This window comes from Sus scrofa, chromosome 13, assembly GCF_000003025.6.
Source record: "Sus scrofa isolate TJ Tabasco breed Duroc chromosome 13, Sscrofa11.1, whole genome shotgun sequence".
Taxonomy (NCBI): Eukaryota; Metazoa; Chordata; class Mammalia; order Artiodactyla; family Suidae; genus Sus; species Sus scrofa.
The window spans coordinates 169,788,021-169,805,849 of NC_010455.5; the positions used below are offsets into that span (position 1 = coordinate 169,788,021).

The window sequence follows — 17,829 nt, forward strand, 5'->3', positions numbered from 1 at the left end:
TAGCCCTTTTTTTTTTTTTGGCACCTTAAAAAACAAATTAGAAAGCCTAAGTGCCATGGGTATAATCCTTCTGTTCTGCCTACCTTACAGCTATGGACAGAAAAGATCCTATATAAATAGTGCAAGAAAAAAAATTAAAAATTACATTTTGGGGGTGGTGGAGTTTTTCCTCCCTTCAAGCAGGAATGAGGGTTTTTCTTGGGGACGTTTTACTCAGTGTTCATCTAGGTCCCGTAGAAACATTGGCTTCAGGAGTTCCTATTGTTAATGAAACTGACTAGGAACCATGAGGTTGCAGGTTTGATCCCTGGCCTCGTTTAGTGGGGTAAGGACCTGGAGTTGCTGTGAGCTGTGGTGTAGGCTGCAGACACGGCTCAGATCCCATATTGCGGTAGCTCTGGCATAGGCTGGTGACTATAGCTCCAATTAGACCCCTAGCCTGGGAACCGCCATATGCCGTGGGTGTAGCCCTAGAAAAGACAAAAAAAGAAAAAGAAACATTGACTTCAGAATGACTTCAGATTCATTCAGAATCTCTGAATAAATTTTAATCTTGAAAGGTGAAACTTAATCCATTTTATGCTCATCTTAAAGAGATAAAATTAAGCCTCAACTCTGTGTTGAGCATGCCTGCACATACCATCATTCAAAATGTTTTATAGTGAAAGCAATGTTCCTGTCTCCACTATTTGATCCCATTCCACTTCTTTCTCAGAGTTCAACAGCATATCATCCAGTCAGAGGTACGCCTTCCCCACAGGCATCACAGCTCTCCCTGCTTATTCATGTCCAGAAATGCTATGTTTTATCTCAGCGATGAAAGACGGTACTGTTTTAAGACTCATCCAACTAGTTTACTGTCTGGAAACTCTCAACTGGAGATAAGAGCAGCAACCATAGGGCTCTTCCATTAGAGCACTGTTTGTTGTTCCATATGGATGTCTTTTCTATCCTTTTTTTCCTACGCTGTATATTTTTCCATCTCTTCTTCTAAAGAAAGCATCGCCACAGGGGAAAAAATGCTCGTTATGAGCACAGAGAATTAATTTACCAACCGGTAGGTCTATTTCCATGTGTGTTTAGCTGAATCCCTTTTTAATGTTTGCTAGGCTGTACATCTGTCCGTCACCCAGTCTTCTTTTTCCTGCTCCCCACCTACTCATTTGAGCTCAAAGATTCACTGTCTTACTTCCATGCTGATTTGTACCACGTTTCCCAACAGCACAACTAAGCAAAATAAATAAATAAATAAATAAAAATAAAAATTCATGTAGATACTCAATGTTCCTAAATGTTTCACTGCCAGATAATTGTAACAGGAAATGTAGGTGTGACTGCCAACTTTTTAGTCTAGCTACATATTTACTATGAAACACAGAAGTACACTTCATTTTTATTGATGAAAGTTCTCATTAGCTTTTAAATTGTTGATAGTCATAACATGAATATGTAAAATATATACAAGACTAAGAAAGTATAATATAATCATATTTCTTTAGTACTAGAGTAAGACCAAGAAAGTATATATTATAATCATATTTCTTTAGTACTAGAGTAAGTTTGAAAACAAATTTAGGATATTACTTTATGATATTCCTAATCTGGCTCATAATTGTTACTGCATGTACTGATTACATGTATTAATTATTTTGCTAAATTTAGGGTCAGGTGCTAATAACCCTAAAGCAACTAAGTTTATATTTTTCACATTAATTAAATGTTTGAAAGTGATAACAGATGGTTTAAAGACGTTTGTTAAAGTGAAAGAAAGGCTGCCTTCCATGACTTAGTTTGTCTCTCTCCCACAGTAAGCAAATCAATTGAGAGGAACAGTCGGCACCCAAGATGGAAAGTGAATCTGCATTTACCTATAGAGTCTGAAAAAGATATATATCTAAGGAGCAATGAAGCTTGGAAGCTTGGCTTGACGCAACAGTCTGTAATATCTTGGTGTACAACTGTCTATCTCTGTGTATTTTTTATTTTATTATTAACAATAAAAGCAGAGTGAAATGAAAATAGAAGTTATATTGATTTTTTTCAAAGCTAAAAGGGCATACTTAATAGCTTGATATCTTTCACTAAACCAAAACGTATAGGTATTTCTTGTAGTAATATTCTTTCTTACTATAAAAATTAAAAATGTGAAATGCTGTTTATAATTGTTCTTACTAGGTAACAATAAAATGTGATGGATCCTAGTCTATATGTGTGTTATTTCTAAGGTAAACTATCCTAGAAACAATCAAAAAAAATAAATCACATTTTTATCAGTATTCATTTCAATAGATATATGAACAAATATAACAAATCTAACTGTCAAGTGATATTTTAAGGACACAAAGTCAGCAACTGTCAGTAAACTGATTGGCATTACAGAGACAGTTTTTTTATACTATTTAATTTTCTACTATAATAATAATATTAAACATGGAGAATTTTACTTATTTGTATATGGTTATAAAGAGGAAATTTGCTAGAAAAGCAAAATATGTACATGTAAAGAAAAGTGAAAATGTGGATAGATGCAAAGTGGACTATCATTCAAAATAAGAATAGCAAGACAAGATAATGAAGAAGTAATGAATTGTTATAAAACTTATTTACATAAGTCAAAAAACAATGAAGTAATGGACTAAAGGAGAGGGAAAAAGTAAGTTTAAATTTTAAATAAAGGTTACTATGAAAAGTAAATTCGAAGAGATGTGGAGAATACCATGAAAAACTTTCTGGAGCAGTGCATCTCAACTATGCTGTAACTGTCTGAGACAACCCTGAGTTGGGTCCTAAGTGGAGTGGGTTCTCCAATGAATCTCTATCTTGGATGCCCTGTTACTCCCCTCTACAGTGTGGACCTGCCATGGTTAATGCAGCTTCAGGTAGAAGAAGAAATAAGTTACTCATTTTGTCTACTTGTATTACTGTATTTCTTCCCAGTTCTGGGGAGGAGTTTGAGACTGGGGATGATAATAAAAGAGGTTCCAGCATCTCTGTACATCTTCTATTTATATTTTTAGGTGTGGTTACTAATTTGTCTAGCATGAGGGTGAAGGGCGGTCAAAGACAGTGGCATGGTTGAGAAGGAAGAAGTTTAGGACTTAGGGGGACATAGTAATTTACATTTTTCACTCTTCATCAATATGCTTTCAAAATTTCTCAATACCATATGTTTCTGACAATTTCAAAAGAACAATTTTTAATCAGTAGGTGATAAGTAAATATAAGAATCTGATTTGCTTCCAACCAACTACAAAACAAGGTTAGTTTCAGGTCATTTGCAATTTTCTACAGCTATTCCTTGTGTGATGAATAGGTATCTCCTATGATCTCTAAACTAAAGGATGCAGATGAAGAAGTTCCTGTAGTGGCTCAGCAGTAACAAACCTGACAAGTATCCATGAGGACATAGGATCAATCCCTGGCCTCACTCAATGGGTTAAGGATCCAGTGTTGCTATGCTGTGAGCTGTGGTGTAGGCCAGAGACACGTCTCAGATCCCATGTTGTTGTGGCTGTGGAATAGGCCAGCAGCTACAGCTCTTGACCCCTAGCCTGGGAACTCACATAGGTCCCAAGGGCAGCCCCAAAAGACTGCAATAAATAATAAATCAATAATAATAAATCAATAAATCAATCAATAAATAATGCAGACCCAAGTACTCTTTCTTTGGGGAGAAAATATTTTATCTAAACTTTCTGAACTTGATGTTGCATGAGAGAAACAAGGATGATTATAATTTTTATCTCTATATTGATAATTTGGTAGACTATTGATTAAGATCTTCTCTATTGCTTAATTAGCAAGACCTTAGACGTTTCTCCTTCTTCAATAGGGATAAAAATGTATGTTCTGGGTATAGTTCAGGGAAGACTAACGGCAGTAAATTGTGTGCAACTCTTGGGTAAATTTTAACCCAGAACATTGATTTGTGATTACATTTGGTATCTTCAGACTACTATTAGTATTGTAATAATAATACTCTGATTTATTATATGTCTATGTACCTAGCACTGCTGGGTACTTCTATTTATGATGCATGACATGTGTTTATGAATAATCCAGGAGTGTTGGGTTACTATTTTTTTTTAATTCTAGACACTTGGATCATGTTGCCACAAACATGATCCAACATCTTCATTACATCCTCCTATAGCTCTTCTATTTTTGTATTATAATTACTTATATGCTCATCTTCCATGTTTATCTCTAGACTTCTTAAGTGCTATTCACCTTTGCTCCTGTAGTACATTTGCACTCATAAAAAATGCTAAATATTTATTTGGTTAGTGAAAGAATATTTCTCTTGCTCTGAATTCTTCAAATAGTAAAAGCAAAGCAACAGCATATTTCAAGATCATTAATATGGAAGTAGCTAGCTACTGAAAATAAATAAATAGCATAATACTAACAGTAACGTGAGAATAACTCCAATAACTTTATATAGAAATAAAACCCCAAAACTACTGTGCTCATAGGAATTAATGGTATAACTGTGGCTACCAATTTAACAGATTAATTTTTCCAGTGCTGAGCTCATTAATGAAAAATGCTACCCTTTTTACTACTGGAATCTCTACAGTGCAAATGTTTCAAAAGTAATGAGTTGTTTTACATGCATTTGTACGCTGAATTGTGTTAGGCCTTTTATTGAGGGTGAGTTTCAGACTAGCAGTTTCAAATTATTGTTTGTAGTTCTAATACTGAAATTTGCAAAGGTGTGATTAGGAGGGAGGAGCCCTCCGGTGTCCATAATACAAAATGTCAGTGCTGCTAACAATTAAGTGTGATAACATTTAAATAATGCACTTCCATTGACACCCGAAGAATAAAATCTACCATTAGGACGACATCTAGATAGCAGATGATTTCACAGCAAAGTGCTCAGACCTCCATCAAGTTAAGATCAATAGAACCTAGGTAACTGTGGTAGAGTCAAAGACACGGTCTCAGCTCATGAAAGGCCCTTCTGTGCTAAAGCTATATTAAATTATCACAGCTAATGTAAAAATCAACTTGGTGTAAAAGATAAAAGGGTAAAGTTCTCACAAATGATCACTTATCACTCCATTCCGAAATGCATATAGCATTCATTATAGATTGAAATGCCACTCAAATTTCATCATTTAGTCAGGTTTGGAAACAGCCAAACCATTAACAGAAGAGAGTAGCTTTTTATATTTATACAGCCAGCGACTAATGAAACATTATACCCTGTGTGAAAAAGGGAAAAAAAAAAACCTTTATTTTGTAATGAACCCAATTGGAGCCCTTTTTAAACACAGCATAACATGGTTTCACTGTTTCATCGAGCCTCTCATTACTTGTGTCAATAATCCTAGGTAAACCACTGTTGAACTTCATAGCATTTATCTAGCAGCATGAATAGCATTAATCTATGGGGTGCTTTTGATGAATCGTATTTCAAAAAGCAAAGCCAAAAACGACTTATTACAAAGTGCTCAGAGAAGTATTTATTAGAAATATGTCAACTGCCAACTACCTATTAACAGATTAATTTTTCCAGTGCTGAGCTCATTAATGAAAAATGCTACCCTTTTACTACTGGAATCTCTACAGTGCAAATGTTTCAAAAGTAATGAGTTGTTTTACATGCATTTGTACGCTGAATTGTGTTAGGCCTTTTATTGAGGGTGAGTTTCAGACTAGCAGTTTCAAATTATTGTTTGTAGTTCTAATACTGAAATTTGCAAAGGTGTGATTAGGAGGGAGGAGCCCTCCGGTGTCCATAATACAAAATGTCAGTGCTGCTAACAATTAAGTGTGATAACATTTAAATAATGCACTTCCATTGACACCCGAAGAATAAAATCTACCATTAGGACGACATCTAGATAGCAGATGATTTCACAGCAAAGTGCTCAGACCTCCATCAAGTTAAGATCAATAGAACCTAGGTAACTGTGGTAGAGTCAAAGACACGGTCTCAGCTCATGAAAGGCCCTTCTGTGCTAAAGCTATATTAAATTATCACAGCTAATGTAAAAATCAACTTGGTGTAAAAGATAAAAGGGTAAAGTTCTCACAAATGATCACTTATCACTCCATTCCGAAATGCATATAGCATTCATTATAGACTGAAATGCCACTCAAATTTCATCATTTAGTCAGGTTTGGAAACAGCCAAACCATTAACAGAAGAGAGTAGCTTTTTATATTTATACAGCCAGCGACTAATGAAACATTATACCCTGTGTGAAAAAGGGAAAAAAAAAAACCTTTATTTTGTAATGAACCCAATTGGAGCCCTTTTTAAACACAGCATAACATGGTTTCACTGTTTCATCGAGCCTCTCATTACTTGTGTCAATAATCCTAGGTAAACCACTGTTGAACTTCATAGCATTTATCTAGCAGCATGAATAGCATTAATCTATGGGGTGCTTTTGATGAATCGTATTTCAAAAAGCAAAGCCAAAAACGACTTATTACAAAGTGCTCAGAGAAGTATTTATTAGAAATATGTCAACTGCCAACTACCTAAAGGTAGTTTGGCTATTTAGGAAACCATGCTGTTGGCTAGCTTGCAAACACTGGGACAACATAAAAATTTCCCCCACCTGAATTACTTTAAAAAAAAGACATACTTTTGATCTAAGTATATTATTTCTTCTGTCACATCCCTTCTAATTCTTTATATTTTTATGTGATAATTGCTTTTGACACAATGTGACATGCTATACAACATGCCCCCAGTTTCCCTAAAATTGTTAGGTGGGAGAAGCACTTAGAAAGTTGAGGGTGAATCAGACTTCACTTCTGTGACTATTGGATCTAAACATCCAGGTCAGCATGAATGGAATCCCGCTCTACTCCTGGATCCTTCTCATAAGGAAACAACTTATCTTCTTGACACACTCAGTGGTTGTTACAGGCTCTCTGGCAGTGAGCCTGGCAGGGTGTGTCTACAGGGGGTTACTACATTTAATTCCAATTTATCAGTTTAATTTGATTAGGCTGTTCTTCCCCCAAAGCCGGAATGTGCACAATTCATGAGATGCTAGAAATTACTCTATTGAGCTCTACTATCTTCAAGATGTTTAAATATGGACAGTCTATTCAACACAAGCCTTTGTTTATCTTCAAGAGCAAAGTGTTAATAAGAATTGAGTGATGGTATACACTAAAGCAAATTGAAAATAAGTTGTAGGTTGACTTAATATATTATTCTTCCTCCAATTTTGGCCTATATCATAACAAAGTAAATATCTTGGAAAGAAAATTCAAATGAGATTATTTTCACCTTAAAATCCCTTTATAAAAAAGTAGATTTTATCACCGAAATTCCTTTTTGGAAAAGTATAGAACAAACCTATGCTTCTTAAAGTATTTTATACTTAGATTCATAAGAAAGGTATCAAATAAATGTACTCCCTCCATGATTTCTAAGATCCACTGGATTTATTGCAGCATTGCATAATTTTTACACAATACTCATTCATATACTATAATACTATGTAGAACACAACATTAGTCTTAGAAAAAGTTTTCTTGGTAAAATATATCAGAAAAAACTTACATTCTCTAATTTTTTTTCCTCTCACATTCATGCTGTACTCAGTAAATAGACTCTGAGAAGATTGTCAACAAAGAAACCTGACTAATTTTGTTTATTATGATATTTATCAGCCTCTTAAAAATTCATCTTCATCTACTGATATCTTAAAGCTACCTCATGAATAACCTGTCCTAGATTTTGGAGTTAGGAAGAACAGAGATTCTCTTCAGTCTTGGGTACTGGTAATTCTTATTTCCATTTTCTATATTTACTCATATTGTGAGATTATTGCAGAGGAGAAAGAATGCCTGTGTTTCAAGTCATTGTTCATAAGAAATTAATGCAGTTATCATTAATATTGTACACCTCCATCTCTGCTGCATCTCAATGACATGCTACCACTCTATTAAACTAGTAATAGTGATTACAAAGTATATTTAATGGTAATACCACCAAATTTAACTTAAGGGAAAATACACTTTTCATCATTCTGTTTTATAACTAAAACCATTTATTTGTAATGCAAAGAAATCCATTAATATGATTTACTAGTCACCACCAAATACTATATAGTAAATTTGTAATAAAAAACCTTTCATAAAAGTAATTTTTATTTCTAGCATATGCTGTAATTTTATTTTATTAATTTGACTTGAAACATATTAATTGTGACTCTTGGAGATATTTACACTTATGAGAAGTCCTTCTGAAAGAAAAATAAAACCTGTATAAAATTGTTTATTATTCTAAAGCTTTTGATAAATTTAAGCAGTTTTTCAGTTCATTCATTCTTGCATATATAATGATGTCAAAAAGGTACTCACCATGAACAATGAGAACGTACTCTGCACTGCTTTGGCCAATGGTGTTTGTGGCTTCACATCGATATGTACCATTATCCGTTTTGTTGAGGAAAAGAATATTTAGTTCCCTACCACTCACAACCATTCGGTCAGGATCTGGTAACTCTCCACCATCCTTTGTCCACAAAACAGGTTCTGGCCTATTGGATTTAAACATGCACACAGACAAAAAATACACAAAATGTTACATACTCTGTGAATTAAATAAATCAAGCAATTTATAAATATTAACACCCGTTTTGTGGATAACCATGTGCTAATATCTATAAGGTACCAAAAGAACCATGATGCACTCACTAAGAACATTTGGAGGTATGGCAAGTATAATTAATTTAATTCTCCTTAACTAAGCAGACATATATTAAGGAAGTAATTTGTTGGATTCTTATAGTATTGCTGTTCAATAGCAGGTCCAGTGGCCCAGATTCTGTTGCTAAATGGCTCTACACCTGCTGGTCTATGGAGGATAGACTTCGGGCTATTGGAGCAGCATTTCATAGAAGTACCTGGAATTATATATTTGCACTTAGGTTACCATTGTGGCACAGCTTTGTCTGAAACCACTGGAAACTTCTGTGTACCTTTCCTGCTTTCTCATCCCCCAGATGCATTTTTTTTTTCCTTTTCTGAAAGTTCATTTTTTTCCCCTAGTTTTATTGAGATATAATTGACACATAACACTGCATTGGTTTGAGGTGCACAGATGATGATTTGATATACCTACATGTTGCAAAATGATGACCACAATAAGTTTAGTTAACATCTATAATCTCATAGTTATATAATTTTTTCTTGTGATGAGAACTTTTAAGATCTACTCTCTTAATAACTTTTTAATATATAATACAGTATTTTTAACTATATTCAACATGCTGTACATTACATCCCCAGAACTTAATTACTTTATAACTGGAATTTAATACCTTGTGAGCACCTTCTCCTATTTCCCTTACCTTCCATCCCTGCCTCTGAGCACTTTTATTCCAAATTGTACCAGAAGTCCTAGCCATAGCAATTAAGCAGGAAAAACAATAAAATAATTTGAATGGGAAATGAAGGAGGAAAACTCTCTTTATTTGAAGATGATATGCTGGCTTATACAGAAAACCCTAAAAATTCCACTAAAAATGGTTAAAATTAATAAATGAATTCAGTAAAGTTGAAAGATACAAAATCAATATATAAAAATTGACTCCATTTCTCTACACTAAAAATGAAATATCAGGAACAGAAATTAAGAAAACAATCTATTCACAATCGCATCAAAAATAATAAAATACTTAGGAAAAAAAACCTAACGAAGTAGGTAAAATTTCTGTACACTGAAAACTATAAGGCATTAATTAAAGAAATTGAAGAGGAAGCATAAATGGAAAGATAGTCTGTGCTCATGGATTGAAATAACTAATATTAAATGTGCACACTACCGAAAACGATCTACAAATTCAATGCAATCCCTATCAAATCTTCCAATGGCATTTTTCGTATAAAGAGAACAAACAATCTTAAAATTTGTATGGAACAACAAAAGGCCCGATCTTGAGGAAGAAGAAAAAAGCTGGAGGTTTTACACATCTTGATTTTTTAAATGATATTTCAAAGGTATAATAATTAAAACCTGCAATATTGAAAAAATATAGACACATAGATCAATGGACTAGAGTAGAATGCTCAAAGTAAACCTATGCATAAATTATCAATTAATTTCTCACAAAAGAGACAAGACTGGGGAAAGGACAGTCTCTCAAATAAACAGGGCTGGGAAAACTGAACAATGACATAGAAAAAGAATGAAACTTGGACCCTATCTTACATCATAAGTGGATTAAAATTTGAATGTAAGACCCAAAAACCTTAAACAGGAAAGAAGCTCCTTGGCATTGGGCTTGGCAGTGAACTTTTGGATTTGACACCCAAAGCAATGGCAACAGAAGCAAAAATAGGAGTTCCCGTCATGGTGCAGTGGTTAATGAATCCGACTAGCAACCATGAGGTTGCGAGTTCGATCCCTGCCCTTGCTCAGTGGGATAACGATCCGGCGTTGCCGTGAGCTGTGGTGTAGGTTGCAGATGTGGCTCGGATCCCGCGTTGCTGTGGCTGTGGTGTAGGTCGGCTGCTACAGCTCCGATTCAACCCCTAGCCTGGGAACCTCCATATGCCGTGGGAGCGGTCCAAGGAAATGGCAAAAAGACAAAAAAAATAAAGTATCTGAATCGACATTTTTACACAGATGACACACAAATAGATGAAACGTACATAAAAAGATGCCCAACGTTACTAATAATCAGGGATTGCAAATCAAAATCACGAGATAACATTCATACCTGTAAAATGGCTATCTTCAAAAAGACAAGAATAATAACTATTGGAGAGGATGTGGAGAAAATGGAAACCTTGTACACTTTCAGTGGGAATGTAAATTTATGCAACCATTATGGAAAACAGTATGGACACCCTCAAAAAATTAAAAATAGAGCTGCCAGAGTCCCTGTCATGGCTCAGGAGGAACGAATCCAACTAGTATCCATGAGGATGCAGGTTTGATACCTGGCTTCCCTCAGTGGGTTAAATATCCAGCATTACCATGAGCTGTGGTGTAAGTGGCTGTTATGGCTCAGATCTGGCATTGCTGTGGCTCTGGCATAGGCCATGGCTACAGCTCCAATTTGATCCCTGGCCTGGGAAACCTCCATATGCCGCAAGTGCAGCTCTAAAAAGACAACAACACAACAAAAAATAGAACTACCATATTGTCAATTCCACTTGTAGGGGTATATAGTCAATGGAAAAGAAATGCCTATTTCAAAAAGACACCTGCACCTATGTTCATTTTAATATTATGTAAAATAGCCAAGACATGAAAACAACTAAACAAACTAATGGGTAAGATACAGAAAATATATCCCAAATGGAATGGAATAATATTCAGCCATAAAACATAAGGAATTCCTGTCACCATGGATGTGGCTGGAGGGCATAATTCTAAGTGAAAAAGTCAGACAGAGAAAGATATATACTGTATTATTTTATCTATATGTGGAATCTACAAAAACTGAACTTATAGAAACTGGCAGGTCACTTTTTTTTTTTTTTCTGAGCCAAACATCCACAGTCTTTATTTTTTTTTAATTTTTATAGTGATTTTAATTTTTTCCATTATAGCTGGTTTACAGTGTTCTGTCAATTTTCTACTGTACAGCAAGGTGACCCAGTCACACATACATGCATACATCTTTTTTCTCACATTATCATGCTCCATCATAAGTGACTAGATACAGTTCCTAGTGCTATACAGCAGGATCTCACTGCTTATTCATTCCAAAGACAACTGTTTGCATCTATTAACCCCAATGGCAGGTCTCTTTAATCAAACACTTGCAAAAATTCTCAAAACATACTTTTAGGGCAGATATAATAAATTAATTGTGGATTTCTGTCTTCAAAAATTTCAGTCTTGTATAATTATTAATGATAGGAATGGCTATTAACATGTGTTGTTAAGGTAGTTATCCTAGACACTTTGTGTAGATATTCCATAATCCTCATAAGAACACTTTGGTGGGTATTACTTTACAAATTTAATGCAGATAACAACATAGAAGATCGGAGATGTATTCAAACCATGGTCTGACTCCATAGTTACTGCTTTGTCTACCACCTCTTGTGTTCTAACGTGATGCATATTTGCCCTAGTTCTTTTTTTTTTTTTTTTAATCTTTTTAGGGCTGCACCTGTGGCATATGGAGGTCCCCAGGCTAGGTGTTGAATCTAGCCACCTGTCTACACCACAGCCACAGCAATACAGGATTTGAACCGCGTCTGCAACCTATACCATAACTCATGGCAATGCTGGATCCTTAACCCACTAAGTCAGGCCAGGGATCAAACCTGCATTCTCATGGATGCTAGTCAGATTCGTTTCCGCCGAGCCAGGATGGGAATGCCTCCCTAGTTCTTATATGTCAGCATTTTAAAGTTTAAACATGATTTTGGGAATTATTTTCAAAAAAGATTTAATATTTGTTTATTTTGGTGGAAACATTGAACTTTTGTTTCTGTGAATACAATGAGAACATAGGTCTTGCTAAGTAATGCCTACAACTATGACAGCTTTTTTAAGATGAAGAATATCTATTTTTCATGACAAAATTTTATAAAAAGATAAAAGTTGTGAACCAAATAATAATACTGTAAATCATATCAAAACCAGCAGATTGGTGATGTGATCAAAGAATTGCTTAGTTATTTAGTAAAAACTTATCTAAAATATTAAAATAGTACAATAATTTGTCATCTAATTATATAGACACTTACTCTAATAGTATCTTTAATCAAAGTCAAACCAGTAATACATTTCAATTTTTTTCTTATATCCAACATTTGTTTGTTGATATTTGAATTTACTAATTTTTATTGTAAAACTGATAGCCTGGATAATCTTGGAACATGCATATCTTTAACATCCTTTGAAGAAACAATTGGCACAATAAAATGATGACTTACTGCATATAAATGGAATATTAGAAATCATATCCTTTCTACAAAGCCCCATAAGGCCAACATTAAAATAACAGCTATATTTAGGATATTTTGAATTTTAGAAAATTCATCCTTAAAATACTGCTTAACAGAAGTATTTTGTTAAAATGAGAAATATTATAATATTTTATTATAATTTTATTATAAGGCAATACTTTCATAATGTATAAGTCAGAATTTTTGAACACACAGAGATATAATTATATGCATATACCTATACATTTCATACATTTCTATACATGAAGTTATACCTCCCAAATCCAAATTGTCATAATTTTTTCTCTGCTAGTGTTCATAAGCTTTCAGTCACATCTTAAAACACATGGCTCTGTAAATATATAATTGAATTTAGATATATATTTTAAACCATGTGTATTGAAATGAACTTAAAGATCTAGAATTATCCAAATTACCATTCTGTATTTTAAACATTTTTGAAAAATAATTCTTTTTTTAGGAAATAATGGAAAAACACCTGCAAAAATGGTTAACAGGATATTGTAGCAGTATAACTCACTGCTAACACTGAACATTGCAGGATTCTTGACTGTACTCTGTATGATAAATCTTCAAGGTGGTAAAGAAAGTTAGCACTATAAGGTGCAATTTTAACAAAATGGGGGTTAAAGTTCATGCATCGATTAAAAATAGCCTACACATATTCCAATTAGTACACAAAATGTTCAACCTTCTTAATATCACCATAAAAATATTAAGTGATTTAGCAAGTCTTGATACAATTTGTGTTTCATCTTAATAAAGAGGGCCCCTAGGCTTTCTCTAATTGGAACCCAGAAATGATTTGAGTTTCTTGCTGCAAATGAGTAAAAATCTTCCCTGCTGTTCAGGCAACCAAAGATCATTTAAAAAGTGGTTCCAGTCTGCAGTTTCTATGTGATAAAGCTGAAAAAGAGTAGGATCCAGACACCAGGAATAACAGGACAGTGACACAGCATCAGGCATGAGTTAACACTGTATAACTCTACAGCAAGAATATTAAGATAGTTCCCTTTAAAAGCCCAAATAACTAATAGTTGAAAACCTGCATGAGATGAAATCTGCTATATATTTCTGTCTACCAAATCTATTAGGCTAAAAAAATTTTTTGTTTTCTTAAGCATTGAAAGATATTTGTGTAGCAGTTTCTTCCTAGGGTAAGCAGAAAACAACATGAAAACAAATGTGAAAACAGAAAGTAATTATGCTTATGTATTTGATCTCCTGTATTCTAAGGTCTTGGTGAAGTTGTTTTTATCTTAACAGACTTTTAAACTTGTATTGGAATTTCCTCTGTGGTGCAATGGTTAAGAATCTGGCTACAGTGGCTAGGATTGCTGTGGAGGTGTGGGTTTGATCCTCAACCTGGCACAGTGGGTTCAAGTATCTGGCACTGCCACAGCTGCAGTATAGTTCACAGCTTCCATCAGGATTCAGTCCCTTGCCTGGGAATTCCGTATGTTGTGGGTACAGCCATAAAAACAAAACAAGGAGTTAATAAAGATTTTTGTTTTGTTTTGTTTTAGATATCTAATAGGAGAATCTCTTTAATCTGTAACGACTTTTTATTTATAAATTAATGTTGGAAAGAAGTGCCACAAATCTCTCCACCTACCAGTTTATTTAACAACTGAACTAGATATCAATATGATTACTAAAATCCACTGACACTCTTTAGTTAGTTGTTGAGGCATTTATTCTGTAAAATTATGCTGTAGTAACAATGCCCCTAATTCTCCCAACTGTGTATGGAATCATTCACTCTCTAGGTATTGATGAGAATAACTATTGATGAGACTATTGATGAGCTTTGCCTGCATAGCTCCCATTCTCCTTTTTAGGCTCATGCTTAAAAAGAATAAAGATTAAGGAGTTTAGTTAAAGAAATGTCAGTCTCACAATACAGATCACCTAAGGAAAGAATTCTCCTGGTATCCTCACAAAAGTGGACAGGAGTAAAATGACTTCTAAATTTTGGAAAGGATACGCTCTCCAGTCTCTTCCTTTTCCCAAATGGCTATATCCCCCTTGAGATCTAGAGTGTATTTTCCATCATAAGCACAGTACATGTTGGGTCCTAATACTAAAATTAGTCTTATGAAAATTAACTTACTTTCTCTACATGAAAGAAAAAAAAAAGTGACTGTAATAGCATTAAAGTAAATAACTTGTTTTGGCTCAAAAGACAAAGAAAGAAATTTACATTTACATAAATCTTACATTTTCTTTAATATAAGACAGAATCATGAACTTATAGTTAATAACTTGGGGTCTCATGAACTTACAGGACACATGAGGATGACTACTGTCTTTATTTCAATTTAGAAATTCCACAGGTGGCAGTAGATATAACTGAATATTCAATACTGAGGATTTTTGTAAAGCCTAATTACCCTCTGTTATGATATTTTCACTGTAAAGTGAAAGAGGTAGAAGGAGTCATGTAAACATATAGATTTCCTTTTTTTGTTTTAAGCAAAATCTCTTAAATCAAGAGATTATACTTCAGAGTCTGTATACAGAACCTCAGTGTTTATGCTATCAAATTTTTAGAGAAATGGAGTAGAGAAATTAAATGCAATAATTGATGATGGGTTTGAAACTGGGTTTAAATACAGAATTTTACACTTATTGGGTTCCCAAAGGAAGGATTCTGAGAGAATCTAGCAGAGGCAATCTCAATTGGGTAGATGAAGACTGAATTCATAAACCACAGTTCCAACTTTGTCAATGAAGTGAGGAAGAAGAAAAAGAGAAAACAGAATAAAAATTAGAAGCTGGGTTGCTTTCTCCTGTTTTAAAATTTAAAATAAAAAGACAAAGGAAGTTCAAGGAGTGGTCTTTCTTAAAGCTGTGAAACCAGTTCAAAATATAATTTTGTAAAGGGTCTCTATGGAAGCAAAGAATGCAGTGGCTAAACAGAAAGGTACTGAAAGGACTACTTGTGGCATTATTTATTACTTTGATCATTTCAAATTTACAGACACATAAATGGCTATGTTGTTACTGAGGATCAAAGGAGATATTTCTGAACATAGTTGGTAAGTGACATTCTACATATATTCAAAGATATATTCTTAATTATTGTAAAAATATTGATCTAGTCTTTGGAGAATACATCAAGCTGTGATTTTTCCTCAGATTTGATTGTTGCGCAATGTAATTGTAACAAAATTTGTTTTACTTTTATTCTTGATATTGATTTTGTACTTTTCATAGGAGCAATTCTTAAAACATCAAATAACTTTTACTATTAGCCGGGTTAACTTACTTACCACAATTGAGGTTCATTTGAAAACATAATCAATGAAACATTTATGTGTGTCTTTATAGATATAGTTTTGTTTTGCTTAAGGGAAAACAAAACTTCAGAAACATTTAGTAGAGTAATCTTCATTGAGTCTCAATGGGCTTAATTACCAGAAAATATCCTACTCTTACACTTATATCTTAAGACAGATAAGGGATCAATGAACATTTCTGTTGTTGGTAACTAAAGTATGCCTATATATTTGACTACATACTTCATAAATTTATGCAATTATTATTTCATAATTATTTATAAATAAATAAATGCCAGTTTTGAACCAGGAATTATGAGAGATATAATTAAAATAAAATAATATCTGTTCTTTGCTCTATTATGTTTTAGTAGTTTATATAAGATATATGTAATCAAACATAACATTTGGCAGGAATAGTGGCATAAATGAGTCATAAAACATCATAAAGATTCACCACACCTATATTAGTCATATTGCAAAAGAATTTATGAAAGATAAAATTTGACTCATGCCTTTAATTATAGCAGGATTTTGAGTGGTAGAAATTGCAGATGACAACTCAACAAGAGTCACAATCCTAATTAGGATACTTGCCTTCCAGAGACCATGCTGTTGAAGAGATGGATCTAAATATGGTGAATTCCAGGAAGGAGTATACCGTTAATGGGTAGCATTGTTACTGGCTATGATAAATTAAGAAAGGGCAAAGTTAAAAGTACTTGATATGACAACTGAGTTGGGAGTAATAAAATCAAAAGCCAAAATGTAAGCGGATATTAAGGAACAGGACCAAATATGTTCATAAGCTTAGTGTAAGATAAAGTTTATAGAATATAAAGCTGAACATAAAAAAGTACTATTTTAGTTTTAGATAGGAAGATAACAATGCCATTAATATAGAATACAGAATGAAATGTGGTAGGGAATGTTCTGGTCATAAGAGGATGAACAAAAGCAAAGGAAGTGCTGGAAGAGTATATTTGGGAGTTCCTGAGTGGCCTAATGGCTAGGCATCTGGTATTGTCACTGCTGTGGCTCAGATCACTGCTGTGATGTGGGTTCAATCCCTGGCTCAAGATTTCACATGCCACAAGTGTGGCCAACCAAAAAGAAAGTGATAGAAGAAAATTAAGAAACATATCTCCATCAAGCAGAAGGAAATGAGATATTAGAAACTAAAGCAGAGAGCAGGAGTGGAATTTTTTACAGAGAGATTGGAGCCAAGCAAGTGTCCACACTTAAGACAGAAAGCAAAAGGACGGATTACCAAAAACCTTGAGATAGTCTTTACACAGAGATGAGAAAAGAAAGATAATGAAGTCCAGTATGTCCAGGAGAAATCAAAAGAAATTAATGTCATAGGAACAAGAAAGAAAAAATATATTTTAACATTTATTGACCTATATATGTACATTTATAATCCATCCAATACCTTGACAGATAATCATTTTGTTAGCCTTACTCAGCCATAAACGCACACGAAACTTGGTCATCATCATTTCACCTTTTTAAATATTTCGGTTTTTCCAATCACATCGTCCCATCTTTTCAGCTATTTAGCTCATCATCAAAACCTCTAATCATTACTAATGAACCCATCATTTACCTTCATTCTTCAATTCCTTCCTAC

At 33.9% G+C, this 17,829-nt stretch overlaps 1 protein-coding gene across 5 annotated transcripts in view; it reads right to left on the reverse strand.

Annotated features, from left to right (window-relative positions):
* The window catches only part of CADM2 (cell adhesion molecule 2), a 1,071,168-nt gene that overhangs the window by 106,074 nt on the left and 947,265 nt on the right, over positions 1 to 17,829 (reverse strand). For all 5 annotated transcript variants that reach the window (XM_021071360.1, XM_021071358.1, XM_021071359.1 and 2 more), the window contains one exon: positions 8,341 to 8,519. In XM_021071360.1, coding sequence (XP_020927019.1) covers positions 8,341 to 8,519 — 179 coding nt within the window. The remainder of the gene's footprint in view (positions 1 to 8,340; positions 8,520 to 17,829) is intronic.